This window comes from Halichoerus grypus, chromosome 2 (genome assembly GCF_964656455.1).
Source record: "Halichoerus grypus chromosome 2, mHalGry1.hap1.1, whole genome shotgun sequence".
In the NCBI taxonomy this organism is placed as follows: Eukaryota; Metazoa; Chordata; class Mammalia; order Carnivora; family Phocidae; genus Halichoerus; species Halichoerus grypus.
In genome coordinates, this window is record NC_135713.1 from 32216227 (window position 1) to 32230711 (window position 14485).

Sequence of the window (14485 nt, forward strand, 5' to 3'; positions counted from 1 at the left end):
TTTCCATTGGAAAAAAAGAACAAATATTACATTTTTAAAAAGTTTTGAAACTCGCACTTATAAATTGGAGCAAATATAAGTTTTGATACAGTTCCACTAAAAAAAAAAAGGAAATCCCATTTTATTAGGCAGAGGTAGGGACATATGTGCAGGGTATAGTTCTCATTAGCCTAGCTTTGTGAGCAAGGTACCAGATACGTTTGAATATAAGGAATTCTATGCATTCAGTACTTCTGGGGATATTGAAGAGGACCTATTAGCAAAGGGAGTGATGAAAGCAAGAGGACATCTTCTGAGTGATGTTTAGGAATGTGTGGCAGGAGTGATATAGGTCCAATAGGACACAGCTGAGAATGGTTCCAGGCCACAGAAACTCAATGGAATAGGAAACACAAGGGGAGAGATGTTGCAAGCTATAAATATATCCCATACCAAAGAAGGAACAGGAAAGGTGAAGGGCAGTTTGGATAGTGGAGGATTTACAGAAGTCAGCATGCTTTAGCCAGTGCATGCATCTATATATGTATATCTGGAGCTATGTATCATTTAGAAATGTACATGTTTTTCCTATTTACTTGAGCTGATTTGTGTTACTGCAATAGTTTAGTATATGTATAACGAGCCACAAATTCTCTAGTCTTTATGCTTAAAACTAGGACTTTGAGAGAGGAATTGGCATAGTGCATGTGGGGATTATTAGCCTTATGGATAATTCTCAAAGATCCATGTATGCATTAAAATCATATATTTAGTTTTGGGGGAACTAGAACAGCAATCATGAAGGAGGAAAGGGAAGAGGGAAACTCTCTTTAGGATAAATGGTTCTTTGTTAATTGAGGGCCAAACATCCTACTGAGTCAAATAATGGTCCATCCAACCTTTAATTCCTTTTGAGAGTGGCATTAATGGGTGATTTTAGAAGAGCAAAGTAGTATATAATCTTCAGTATTTAACAATAATATTTAACAATCGGTAGGCCATGGCACCACCTGATCAAAATGGATACCAACCACATCTGTGCCAGGGATCGGCCACTTAGTGCCTGGATCATGGGAAGATCTAGGGATTCCTGGTGAAGGGATCTGGTCACTAGGAGAGCTCAGGGTAGCAGGTGCTTACCAAACATTGCATATACATTTCAATAGTCAGGTTTTTTTTTTTTTTTTAAATCACTTGCTGTGGATATATTGCTGATGAACTAGAGATCACCTGTCCTTACACCACTAGCTTTCCTGAAATCGCTCATTATGGATCAGTGGGCCATGGATGTATCTAAAGCCTTCTCAAACTTGTGAATATTTTTGGCCAAAGAAGACCCTTCTGTAGTAAATTTCACAGATTTAACATCCATTGTATAAAGGAGTTCTTTCAGGTAATTGGTTCCAAAACTGTTCTTCAAGCTTCAAATAGTTGCCCCTCAATTCTAAACCTTTATCTTAATATTCTGGATTTAATGCCTACATCTGTATTCTACTCAGCCATTGCCAGCAAGATTGTTTTCATATTCTCTCTTTTGTCAGCTTGTGATATGACCTTATGCATGTAGCCATGAAGTATATCTCCCTACCCATATGCCACCATATTGCAGGTGTGGGGGCCACCAAGGGAAAATCCTGACACCAGCATTCTTGTCCGACTTTCAGAAAAGGTCAGCAAAGCTGAAGACAGGAAGCAAGGACCAAGAGGAGAGAAACATTAGATCTAAAGTCTGGGGTCAATTTTCTATGGAATTTGAGATCTGCTATTTAGCTATAAATACTCTACTTTTCATTGTATTCCAGAATACACAAAAATGATATGGATTTTATTCATCTGAAATTCCAATTTTAACATCAAGTTGACTATTTAGAGAAGAGGTCAGTGAACTGTGGCTGAAGGCAGGAAGCAGGGTCCAAACTCACCTGCTGCCTGTCTTCATAAGTAAAATTTGGTTGGAACACAGCCATGCTCCCTTCTTGATATACCACGTACGGCAGCTGTGATGCTGTAGAGCCAAAGTTGAGTAGTTGCAACAAAGAACATATGGCCAAAAAGCCAAAATATTTACTGTCTGGACCTTTACTGAAAAAGTGTGCAGAAATCAGATTTAGAGAGTTCAAAATGGTGGTGTTGAAGAGCTATTAATTAGCAAGAGCATACATACGACTAAGTAGTATATTCAAGTATATTCATTCTTAATCTAATGAAACTTAAATATCTGAATGAGTAATGGACTTGAAGGGAGCATTGCTACTGTTTAAAGCATTTTCAGTCTTCCCTTTGGAATTACCTTTGGAACCATTCAACGGACCACCCAAGAAAATCTGTCACATTATCTCTAGTCATCTCCCTGACATAATATCTTAATCTTAATCTTAATATACTTATCTTAATAAACTACACTGAAGATCTTTTAAATCTGTCACTCCTTTTCAGCTGCTGGTTCTGATTGTAGATTTGTACTTATTAATAGCCAATGCTTACGAGTATCTGCCTTGTCTTCCTTTTCCTCCTGCTTTGTCTTCATCCTTCTTTATCACAGTGTAAGGACCTGGGCACCAGTACTTGAAGAGTAAATGGATCAGGTACACGGTCAAGATGATCATAGCTTCAAAGCTATAATTTCATACATGAATGGCTTGACAGTTGGTACCATAACACCCCTGTCTTCCCATACTTAACATATGGTGGGACTTCTCTGTCATGGCTTTTACTAGAAGTCAACTGGAATGACTTTATTTAGTCAAGTCATTTTTAGTGGAGACTGAACATCTTCTAGTGTACATTACCACTGTCACAGCGGAACTTATTCTTGCAGTCAACCTCTTCAATTTTGCAGAGCTTAGATGGAATGCATGGTTGAAAGGTCACCAGGGGCTCAGTACACGGTTGTCCTCCAAACTGACTGGGGCGCAAGATGGATCTAACCTTAAACTGAAAGGAAAGGAGAGAAAGGTGAGGAACTTGGAGGCAGGGTCAAAGCCAAAATGTATCTAAGAAAACTGGGCTTCTTAATCACCGCAGTGATTCTTCTTCCAGTGATGTTTCCTAAATTAACTAATGAGTTTTCCAATTCCATTATTGTGTGCCCTTAGAGAAGTCAGCACCTCTCTGGGCCTCAGTTTTCCAAACTGTAAAATGAGAAAGCAGGACAATGGATTTCTAAAACTTCCAATTCTGAAACCATATGAAAATAAGTCAAATGCACAAATATTTACGGAGTATCTTGATGCAGTAAATCTTCCAGGTAGTAACAATAGCACTTTTAAAGATTTATTTATTTATTTTAGAGAGAGAGAAAGAGAGAGAGCACAAGCGTAAAGAGCAGAGGGAGAGGGAGAGAGAATTTCAAGCAGACACTGTGAGTGCAGAGCCTGACGTGGGGCTGGAGCCCACGACCCTGAGATCGTGACCTGAGCTGAAACCAAGAGTCAGAGACTTAAATGCACCACCCAGGTGCCCCACAACAGCACTTTCATATCTCAAAGGTAGTGTGATCAATTTGAAAGGATTTGGGGGTTCTTCCGCATGAGGAAGTCAGCATGGAAACCAAGGTAGACACATTCTCCACATTTTAAAGGATTTTAAATTGTGAATAGTAAAACAGGGAGTCAGGGAAGGATAGGAATAGGACAGCATCAAAAAGTACTGACTTTGAAGTCAGAAAAATCCAAGTTAAAAATATAGCGCCTCTATTCATCAGAGGTATATTCTTGGGAAAATTACTTACTCCCCAATAAGCTATAACTTCCTCATCTGTAAACAGGGTAGGAAAACACACTCTGATGTGAAGTTTGAGTAAGATGATGTAAGTAAAGGGGCTAGAGCAGTTTTCCTCAGAGAGTGGATGCTCCATAAATAAATTCCTTTTTTTTCCCCTGGTGTGTGAATGCTCAGCACTGCTGTAACTGGGGTTTATGTGGGCCAATGCCCTTACAGGAATGAGCTCAAGTGGGTAAATACTACAGCTTGGAACAATAAACAAATCGAGGGACTTTCCTGTGGGGAGAGGGAAATTAGAGGTAGGGCCAAGAGTCAGTCTTTTGATTAATGTCCCTCCTTTCTGTCTGATTTTAAACCTTGGACTGAAATCCCCATTTTCTAGCCTTTGTTTTTACTTTCTGAGCTCTCAAAGGGAACTTTCTGAGCTCTCAGAGGCAATGGAATTTGGAGCTCAGTAAGTACAATGTCAATATTAGGGCAGAAGTTCCTTTTGGTGCTCATATGATAGTAAAACATGTAAATGAGTCCTCCTCCCCCTGCCCTTGCAAAAAAAAAAAAAAAAAAAAATTGCTAAATGGAATTTTCCCTCAGTGGAAGCTGGGATGGTTTATTTTCAGAAATTGAGCATTTCTGCTAAGTTAGCCAAGTCTTTCATTGTGATTCAGATTTCCTGAAGATGCCCATGGGTCACCTACCTGTTTTTCAACACAAGGGTCACAGTCTGACCATGGTCCATAATCTCCCAGGAGGCAGTTGATAGGACAGCGTTGCCAGTTACATTCCCTGGTCTCCAGCTTGTTGCAAAGCTGGTCACAAAAGTTATCCAGATAGTACTGATCAACCACTATTTTTCTGTAATAGTGAGGAGAAAGCTGTTTAGAATGAATATATTCACTGTGGTTCCAGTCCCATAAGAAAAATATCATTGAACATTAATCACAATGAATAAAAGGAAAGATTTTCATGGAAAATCAGGACGTTGGCATCTGTGTAGTTCTTACCACTTAATGGAACTCGGGACTGGATTCATAATTTGTGGGGCCCAGGGCAAAATGAAAACGAGGGGCCCCTTATTAAAAAATTATTAAGAATTTTAAGACACTATTGGCAGAGCATTAAGCCAAGCAAGCATGGAATCCTTCTCTGTGTGGTCCTGTGTGACTGCGTAGGTCACACATCCATGAAGCTGGCCCTCAGGGAATTCCTGGAGGGGACTAGATGGAAAAGAGAAGAAAAAAGAAAGTTCCTGCAAATTCCTTAAAATATGACAACATAATTTGATAAGTATCACGATTGAGACAGAGTCAGAGTGCTGTGGGGCCAAAGATTCAAAGGGAAAATAATAGATACATCTTGAAAAATTGATGTGACTCCCCCAGGCATCAAAGGGAAGGGCATGTGTTAGGAAAGGCATATGCCAAGATTAGAGGCGGAGGAGCATGACATGTCCCTGGTGGAGCTTGTGGGATGGGCTTGGGCAGTGCTGGCTGAGAGGGACCGTATGGATTGTTGTGCTTTATTTGGTAGGCAGTGGAGAGCTACGGAGGGACTCTTGAGTGAAGGAGTCTGAAAACCTTTAACATCCTTGGTGGATGGTTTATTGAGGAAGTCAGTTGGTGATTTTAATGAGACTCACACTGCGCATGTAAAAATCGTTTTCTAAAATAGGTCTCTAAAAAGCTATAATAATTAAAACACATTAAATAGATGCCTTTCTTCCCAAGTTATGGGAGCATCTCCATGGAACAGAAACATCTAACAGATTTAAAGAAACTGTGGGGGATAGGTAGTCTGAATCGGTGAGAAGACTGAATTATTAAATGTTATCAAGTAAACACAGTTTTCTTGCCTTCTCGTACTTGCCAACAATCAAGCTAATAGCTAATAGTGCTGCTCAATTGAGGTCCTGTTAGACTCAGTTTAATGAGTAGAAAATTCTCTATAATTAACTCACTAACTGTAGGCAAGCAGAGTTACACATTGATTGAAAAAAGGCTTGAGAAGTGATTCTTAGTAAGTTAAATAGTCAACAGAAGATATTGCACATATTCTTATTTAAATTTCTTTGACACTCCTTGATTTTACGGAGAGAACAAATGTAGACTTCATTTCAACCTTACGTGGAAAAGACTGCAAATTACATCCAAATCAAATTCTATGATTTCTTACTTTGAGATACACACACACACACACACACACACACACACACACACACACATTTCCCCTCGCACCTCATTGCTTAGTGTGGCATTTTTTATATTGCTAAGTCTATGAGGTTTCCCATGGCACAAAGACAAGCTACATAGCTCACACCCACCTCTGTCTGCTCTGAGTTCCAGAATTGCAGCTTTTTGAGCAGGTAGACCACTGACCCCATGGGTAATGATCACAGAAACAGGGTTGGCACTTGTCAATCAGAGTACTCAGGAGGATGAAATACAAGATGGAGCGTCTGGCCATGCCTTGAAAGCCTCTAAGCCCTGAAGAGGAATGTTATACACATCAAATGCTTGTTTGGAGTAAAACTTTACAAGTCATTCTCAGTTACGAAATCAGATATGATGTTAGGAATCATTTGCATCTCCCTGCCTTCCTTAAGGCTAGTTAACACCTATAAATTTACATCCTCATGACTACAAATCCTACTTTTAAATATTTTTAGAGTGGATATTCCTAGAGTTACAACTTCCAGTTCTAGTACGTTTCTCCCAACTGTTGGTGATAGGCTATAAGACAAAGTACTGTCGTATACATTTGTAGAATATTTCATTCCAAAATGGAAATTCTTAAATAATCTCATACTTTTCTCTTTTAAGAAAAGATTTATTTATTTGAGAGAGAGAGAGAGCATGCAAGTGGGGTGAGGAGCACAGAGGGAGGGAGAGGGACAAGCAGACTCCATGCTGACATGGAGCCCATTGCCAGGCTCCACGTGAGGCTCCATGTGGGGCTTGATCTCATGACCTGAGATCATGACCTGAGCCGAAATCTAGAGTTGGATGCTCAACTGACTGAGACACCCAGGCACCCTAATCTTACACTTTTCAAAACAACTGCTCATTTTGTGTGGGCAATACGTTCAATTACATTGCATTTTTTCATAGTTTTCAGGGGCTGGGGAAGGAATTTTGAGCATTTTTCTGGAAGCTCTATTTAGTTTCCTGGTATCCTAGAAGCCTGCTAAAGAGAGAGTTCAATGCCCAACTATCTTTACCTATGGAGTTATAGAAGTTAGAGCTGAAATGAATCTTTGAAGTCTCCAAGTTAAACCCCCTCATTTTATGGATGAGGAAACTGGGGCTTAAGGAGGGGCAGTAATGTTGAGACTGCATGACAACTAAGTGCCCAGGACTCCTCATTCTTGGATGAGGTGCATCCCTTCATTGAATTTCTGATCACACTAATGATTGTGTTGCTGGAGTATCTAGATGCTTTGAACTCTACCACCCAGGCCACAAGAGTGCTTATCCAGATGTAGCTGAATGCCAGAGAAAACTTTGACCAGTGACTCCCCTCTGTGTGCTGTGGAGCCTTGAGGATCTGTGAGTTGTTGAAAGGAATTTGCAAAACAACCTCTGCCCGCAGTGTTGCTATTTTGATCTTTATATCTCTAACAAAACATGCAACATGATTAAATATTTAGAGAAAATGATGCTGTAATAAATATAGTAACTTTCATTTAAAGAGATAAAGTGCCATTCACTTAATTTTTTTTTTTTTTAAGATTTATTTACTTATTTTAGAGTGGCGGGAGGGGCTGAGGGAGAGGGACAAGCAGACATGGGGCTGGATCCCACAACCCTGAGATCATGACCTGAGCTGAAACCAAGAGTTGGACACTTAACTGACCGAGCCACCCAGAAGGCCTGCCATTCACTTAATTTCTATGCCTCAGTTTCATTATCTATAAAACAGCAGTTACACTCTACCCTCTTTGTAAGACTTTTGTTAGGATTCAGTAAGAAAATTCATGCAAAGTGCTTAGAACAATCTTTGGCATGGAATCATCACTCAATAAAAATTAGTTTTACAAGTTAGTAATAACATTTAAGAGTGTTACAAATTTAATTGTAGCTTTTGCTCACGCATTTTTCAAAATTAGGGGCTCCTCAATTGAAGCAAGGATCATGTGAAAGCCAAAAATATGTTTTGGTATTAAATAAGGCTATTCACATTCAAAACGATTTAGAAATATGGCTTTAGTTACTTTTCATCTTACAATTAAAATCAGATCTCTGACCATTTTATTTGAAATTGCAGTTTCCCACCAGTGTTTCCTATGCCCCTTCACTGCTTTATTTTTCTTTGTTATACATCCCCTCTTGATATATAAATTATTACTTAAGTTTAAATAAGTATCTCCTCTTCCCTCTTTTCTTCTTCATTAGAATGTAAACATGGTGGTGCTTGATCTCTTTTGTCTGTTTTATTCATTTCAGCATTTAGAAGAATGAGAGCAAGCATAACATATAATGAATAAATTTGAAATGAGTCTAGGAAATAGTTTAGAAATGGATTTTCATGAAATATGAGTATCATAATTTGAGTCCATGATTACAGCCACTTTTGTAATACTATTCTTAAAATTTCTGCCAAATTAAGGATATTTCATAGACTTTAGAAATGAACTTGTCTGTTTGTCTTCCATTGTTTTAGCAAGACTGATAGTTTGTATCGTAACTGCTTTATCTCAGCTTTGTTGTAATAGTTGATTGAAATAAAAAACTATACCTTTTGAGATTCAGATTTCTTTTTAAAACACTTGTAATTTAGTTAGTCCACCTCTTATTTCTTTGATAACGTTTATTAAGTTCTAAACTGTATCAAGATACACGAAGAAGAAAATTAAGATGACTTATAATGTAATCAACCAGAAAATTTCTGCTGACATTCAAAAGAAGTAAAAATAACACATGCCTATATTTGAAAATTTTAAACAGAACAGAAAGAAAAATATAAGGCTGGAGTTCTCTTCTACCTGTAACCAGAACCTCTTCCCACACATAATCACATAATCAGCATAATACACTTTGAAGATGTTTCTGTATCGACAGATGCATATCTACTTCATCCTTTTAATGCCTGTATTGTTTTGTACCATATGGATGTATTACATTGGATTTAACTATTATCCTAATTTAAACATTTAGTATACACACACACTGCAATAAACATCTTTGTATTGTATCTTAGTATACTTTCGTTGTATATCCATGGGATCGGTGGGTGTGTTCCTAGCAGTAGATGGCTTAGTGAAATGACATGAAATTTAAAATACTAATAGGTATTGCCAAATTGCCCTACTGAAATATGGCTCCTCAAATGTTTCAGAGGGTATATTTCTGATTATATTTTAATGTGGTCATTTTATGTTTCATATTTGTGGTAAAAAAAAAAAATACTTCAGCAAAAAAAAAAAAAAAAAAGTCTTCATTCAAACCAAGAGTATGAGATCAGATACAAACATTGTTTCTCTAATATACTCAAACTTGACAGCATTTCTTCTTAATAAATCAGTAAAATTTTTGAACTTACCTACAAACTCAGAGAAAAATGCTAGAATCAAAGCAACCAAAATCATTGACATGTGACTGAATGTCCTTCAATTTAAAATGGAATTGACATACATTGAGTATCCATTGTGTACTGCTAGGCATTGAGTGAGATACAAAGAATAGAATCCATTATCACTGTCTGGGAAGGGTAGACGGAAACTGAAGATTCTTCCCATGTTTTTTATCCAAGCTTTTTTTGTGCAACTCATAGATAAGCTGCTACTTATCTATAAGCTGCTACTGCCCTGGTCTATTTGAATCATAAAAATTAAAGATCCCCGCTGCACTTGCCTGCTGATTTTTGTTCACTGGTAAGTAACTCACCTTTCCTGGTTTTCCTGAGCAGCACAGAACCATAGGACAGTGAGACAAAGAGTGTCCAGACAGAATTTAGCCTGTAATCAGACAGAATAGTGTGTCTTTAACATCAGACCCAAACTCCAGATCGGGTGGTATTTCACTGGCTTCAGGGCTGGTTCAGGAGCTGAGGCTCCTGAACAATGTGAAGTTTCCCTGGTAACCAGCCACTAGACCAACCACCTCCCTACCCTCCAGCCCCCCAAATTGGGATCTTCTCATATAAGAACTGCTTCAACAAGGAAGCCTACACAGGAGAGGGTGTTGTTGTTGTTGTTGTTCATATATTTTTCCTATTAGATTTTGAAGAGATCGTTTTCTTCCAGAATAGTTCCTTCAATTGTAGAAAAAACAAATTCTTAAAGTATTTTGCTGAATCAGCATGTAGATGATTGGGGGAAGTTGAATTACAAGAGATTACCAGTTCTCAGTTTTCAGCAAACAGTATCTGTTTCCACTTCCAAGAGCTTGAAAAGCATAGATGGACTTTATTCCAGCTAACAGCAAAAACCGCAAGAACAGAACCCTTATAAAATTATTCTGATTTCTTCTCTGGCTATTCTTCGCCACCTATTCTGAGGCGATTTGGAAAATGCTATAAATTAAGATGGTAATGTCAAAGCTTCTTATTTGAGGAGATGCTAATAAAAGAACTAATTGGTATTGTCTCCTTTTATAACATTTGATTGTTATGAGGAAAAATCATTTTATGTTAAAAGGATAATTTTCGATCAAATAATTATTTCTCTAATTTTGTTATTACCATGACCCTGCTATAATATCAAATGTTTCCTTATTTATTAATTTTTAACATCTCTAGGCTTTTTGGAAATATCTACAATGACATGTGGGCATTTTACCCATTACCATACAATTTTCATAGAAACATGGAACAAAATAGGAAGAATCTTCGGCCAGGGTGCCATCATGGAAGAGAAGCGATTGTGTAGCTCTCTTGGACTCTAAAAATCAGTAATCCCACCGAACCACTGAAGATGGCTTTGTGAGCGTTTAGAGAATTCTAGTGTAGAGGGAAGTCCACCTCATGCTGATCTGTCACCTTCTGATGTACTTGCCTCACAGGAACCATCCGTCTGTAAGGCAGTTCGGAGTAGCTTACCCGACAGTTCAGAGGATGGTCTCGTTTGCCTCCAGCTGCAGGTTCTTCCTTTCCATCTCCTTGTACATTTCTTCAGTCTCTTTATTTCATATTTTTTTCTTCTGCGCATGCCCCAGAGTCTCAAGAAATGATATTTACCTTTGCTAGGACAGGCTGGGGCGTCCAGGCACATGACTCATCTTTTGGTTAAAGGGTATGTTTGCTTTACTTTTTAACTCTAGTTTAACTCAGAAAAACTTGATCTCAACAAGGTAGTTCCCTGGAAGGATAGTGCTTTAAGAAACATGAACCTTTAGTTCTTTTGAGATTTAAGCAAAATAGTTATTTCTTATTTTAAAAGAAAGGCAAATAAATGGCTATAATCTGAGTTATGTATTTTCATGCACAAAAGGGTAAGTTTGTTGGAAACATGATCCACAACTTTGAAATATTAAGATTATGAATGAAATCATTTTATCAGTCACCTTTAAACAGAGTCTTTGCTGCAAGTGGCTGAAAAAACAATAGGTCCCTCCTCACAATGAAAACTGTTTACATGGTAATCCAAACAAGCTTTCCCCTTCCTATTGCTAACTAACACACAGCCCTACCCCAGATCTCTAACAATGCCTAGAGTGTTGTCAAAATAAACACTCTGTGGAAACTCTGAATTTTGCAAATGATTACTTCAATCAGCAGTAACCCTGAAACTCTGAGTGAGATATTACACAGGGTCCTGAATTTTCAATGATTTTCCCATTGTAATAGGTATTGCTCTTGAAAAGAAAAGAAATCTCTGACTCCATTTTTAAAAAACCATATAGAATAAATTGCTTAAAATTGCCTTCCCCTTTAGGAATGTGTCCAGTTAATTAAAATATGTATTGAATTTTTTTTTTTTTTTGAGAGAGAGAGAAGGAGAAAGAGAGGGGGTGGGGGGCAGAGGGAGAGAGAGAGAGAATCTTAAGCAGCTTCTATGCCCAATGTGGGCCCTGAGATCATGATCTGAGCCAAAGTCAAGAGTCGGACACTTAACCGACTGAGCCACCCAAATGCCCCAAAAGATGTATTGATTCTTATTTTTTTCTGATTATAGAATATTTATTGAGGAAAATTTAGAAAATAAGGAAAAATGTGAAGAGGAAGATTAAAATCATTTTTAATAACCAGACAAAAGTCACTCCAATATTTGGCATAAATACTCCCAGTCATATATATATGTATGTGTGTTGTCTCTCTATGTAAGTACATTCATGCACGAGAACATGCATACATATATAATTTTGTAAGTGATAGCACATATTTTTTAAAGATTTAAATGTACTGAAGAGATCACATTCCACAGTTTATAGAACCTTACCATCATTGGTCTGTGCAAGATCTTTTACTTATTTCATGATTTCCCCCCATGATCTTGTTTCTTTTCCCAGATTAGTTACCTGTGTTAATGTATTTGGTAGTGGTTCTTATATACGATTATTTAGATATATGTGTATCCTTCAAAAACACAAAGTCTTATTTTCCATGTATATTTTTGTATTTTATAGAAATGGTACTTAGCTAAAAGTTTTGTTTGATTTCTTACTTTTTTCATTCAACATTATACTTAGGAGCCTCATTCAAGATAAATCCACTGGAGCATAGACATTCATTGTATCAACCACATTTTACTTATCCACTCTCTTAGTGCCTACTTTTGTTGACTTTGACTCTCTGCAACTATAAGCACAAGGTACTTTTCATTGTGAATCTGGGAGAAAATTCCTAGAAGCTCCCAGGTACTCTTCAGAAAAACTATACACATTAACACTCTTAGTAGTATAGTCCAAGAGAGCAAAAATAAATATTCCTCAAACAACTTATATTTTCACCATGTAGTGGGAAATGATTATCTGAGCAGGTCTAAAGATTCTTTGAAGTACAGCGGGGAGACCACTGCTCCAAGATAACATGCTTTAACATGCATGGTAGTAACTTACCCAAGACCAGAGTAAGTCAGAACCAGAGTACAGGTACCCGGTGCATAGTCTGTTTTTTTTCTCCTGTGCTGTGTTGAGACTTGAACGATTGAGATTTCAGGCTAAGAAGGAAAACAGAGTGGTGTGCCGTAGACTTCTGTTGAAGACACTTTGGGAGTGTGGTACAGGAGTTTCACCTTCAGTATCTGAGAAGATAAATAGAAGAAAAAAAGATATGGTGACTGGGCAAGAAAATACACCATTTTAGTGTATACACTTCTTTTTCTAGTTGGTTCTTTGAGGCCCTAAAATTAAATACGTTTTTCCTATGGTCATGGTATTTGGAGCAAAGAGCAAATTCTAGCAGTCCTAACCTAGAGAGAGAAAAGTCAGAAGCCAATAGGATGAGCCTAAGTAGGTTTGTTAAGTAACGTGGGCTATGAGGAGGACAGAGAAATGAGAAGGTCATGTGCCATGGTGCAGGAAAAACACAGGTGGTGAGAGTTAAATGTGGCATGGAGGAATTCTTGAGATGGAATGCAAATGTCTGTGATTCAAATCCTAGAACTGACCTGGCATCAACTGAGAAACTAGTATCTTTTCAATGATGTATATGGGTTCTCCATCTTGAGTCTCTATGGATGGCTAAATGACACATCCCACTCGAGGTCTTTTTCTAGAGCGGTGATTGGCAAACTACAGCCAGGGGGCAAATCTAGCTTGCTACCTGTTTTGCAAATAAAGTTTTATTGGAATAAAATCACACAATTAGTCATTGTCTGCAGCTCCTTTTGCACTACAACAGTAGAGTTGAGTTGTTGCAAAAGAGACTATATAGCCTGCAAAGCCTAAAGTATTTACTATGTGGCCCTTTACAGAAAAAAGTCTTCTGAACCCTGAAACCCAGAGGGAGAGATTTCTGGTCTGATCAATACAACAACAGTGTCCAATTGGCTTTGAGAAGTAGAAGTAGAAATAGTTTTCTTTTTTTTTAACTCATGAATGGGTGATTGTTCTAGCGCTACGAACTGGATGTGTGCAGTGATGCTCAGGTACGTCTCTGTGCGAGAATACGAGTGCTCTCTAAATGATACTTGGACGCATGCTGCTGAGAAACAAAGCATACTATGAAATTCGCCAGCCGAACTGTTTCAGCAACTGCAGGCCTTCTAAAGTGTTGGCTGGTGACACAGAATACCTTTTTCAATTAAATGCTCTATATCTGTATAAAGCAGAAAGTTGCTTGTGAGCTTAAATGTGTAGACTGACCAGCAGAAAAAGCCTCTATTGTAGAGGAACAGAAGAGTGTAGAGGAAATTAGAGCCAGGACATGGATAGTTAAAATGGAGTAATTATAATTTTTCCACAAGGAGAATATGTATTCTGTTAAAAATCTTTATTCCTTTCTTAATGATGATAGATTCACAGCCAAATGATATTTTCTGCCAAGAAAATAACCCCAAAACATAAGATAATGAACAGTGGAAGCTGCTGACTATCTGAGGGCTTTTTCATATGCTAAGTATTCACATGCCAACTTATTGCATTACAGGAAAAATACTATAATTTCTCATTAGAGCCAAGGCTAATGACCCCATCTATTTTCCCGGCCCTTTCGAATGTACTTTGTCAGTCAATGTGTGAGTAGGTAAAGTAAAATTACAAATTGAATTATTTCAGTCAGAGAATCAGAGATCAAAACTCTCAAATGGGGGAAAGAGAAGTTTGCTTTGGACCTCAGGCTACCACCCTCTTTTTGTCTTTTCCTTTACTACTAAAATTATTTCAGGGATAGTCTAAATAGACTATATTTA

The 14485-nt window shown here is 37.8% G+C and overlaps 1 protein-coding gene across 4 annotated transcripts in view; it reads right to left on the reverse strand.

Annotated features, from left to right (window-relative positions):
- Window positions 1–10852, reverse strand: part of C6 (complement C6) — a 61261-nt gene extending 50409 nt beyond the window's left edge. For 3 of the 4 annotated variants that reach the window (XM_078066680.1, XM_078066679.1, XM_036068456.2), the window contains exons 1-5: window positions 10735–10852; window positions 9582–9652; window positions 6020–6182; window positions 4398–4554; window positions 2769–2913 (exon numbers count right to left, since the gene is read on the reverse strand). In XM_078066680.1, coding sequence (XP_077922806.1) covers window positions 2769–2913; window positions 4398–4554; window positions 6020–6162 — 445 coding nt within the window. In that variant the 5' untranslated portion in view covers window positions 6163–6182; window positions 9582–9652; window positions 10735–10852. Of the gene's footprint in view, window positions 1–2463; window positions 2522–2768; window positions 2914–4397; window positions 4555–6019; window positions 6183–9581; window positions 9653–10734 lie in introns of those variants that run through there. The other variant, XM_078066681.1, reaches the window with a different exon arrangement.
- Window positions 10853–14485: the final 3633 nt, after the last annotated feature.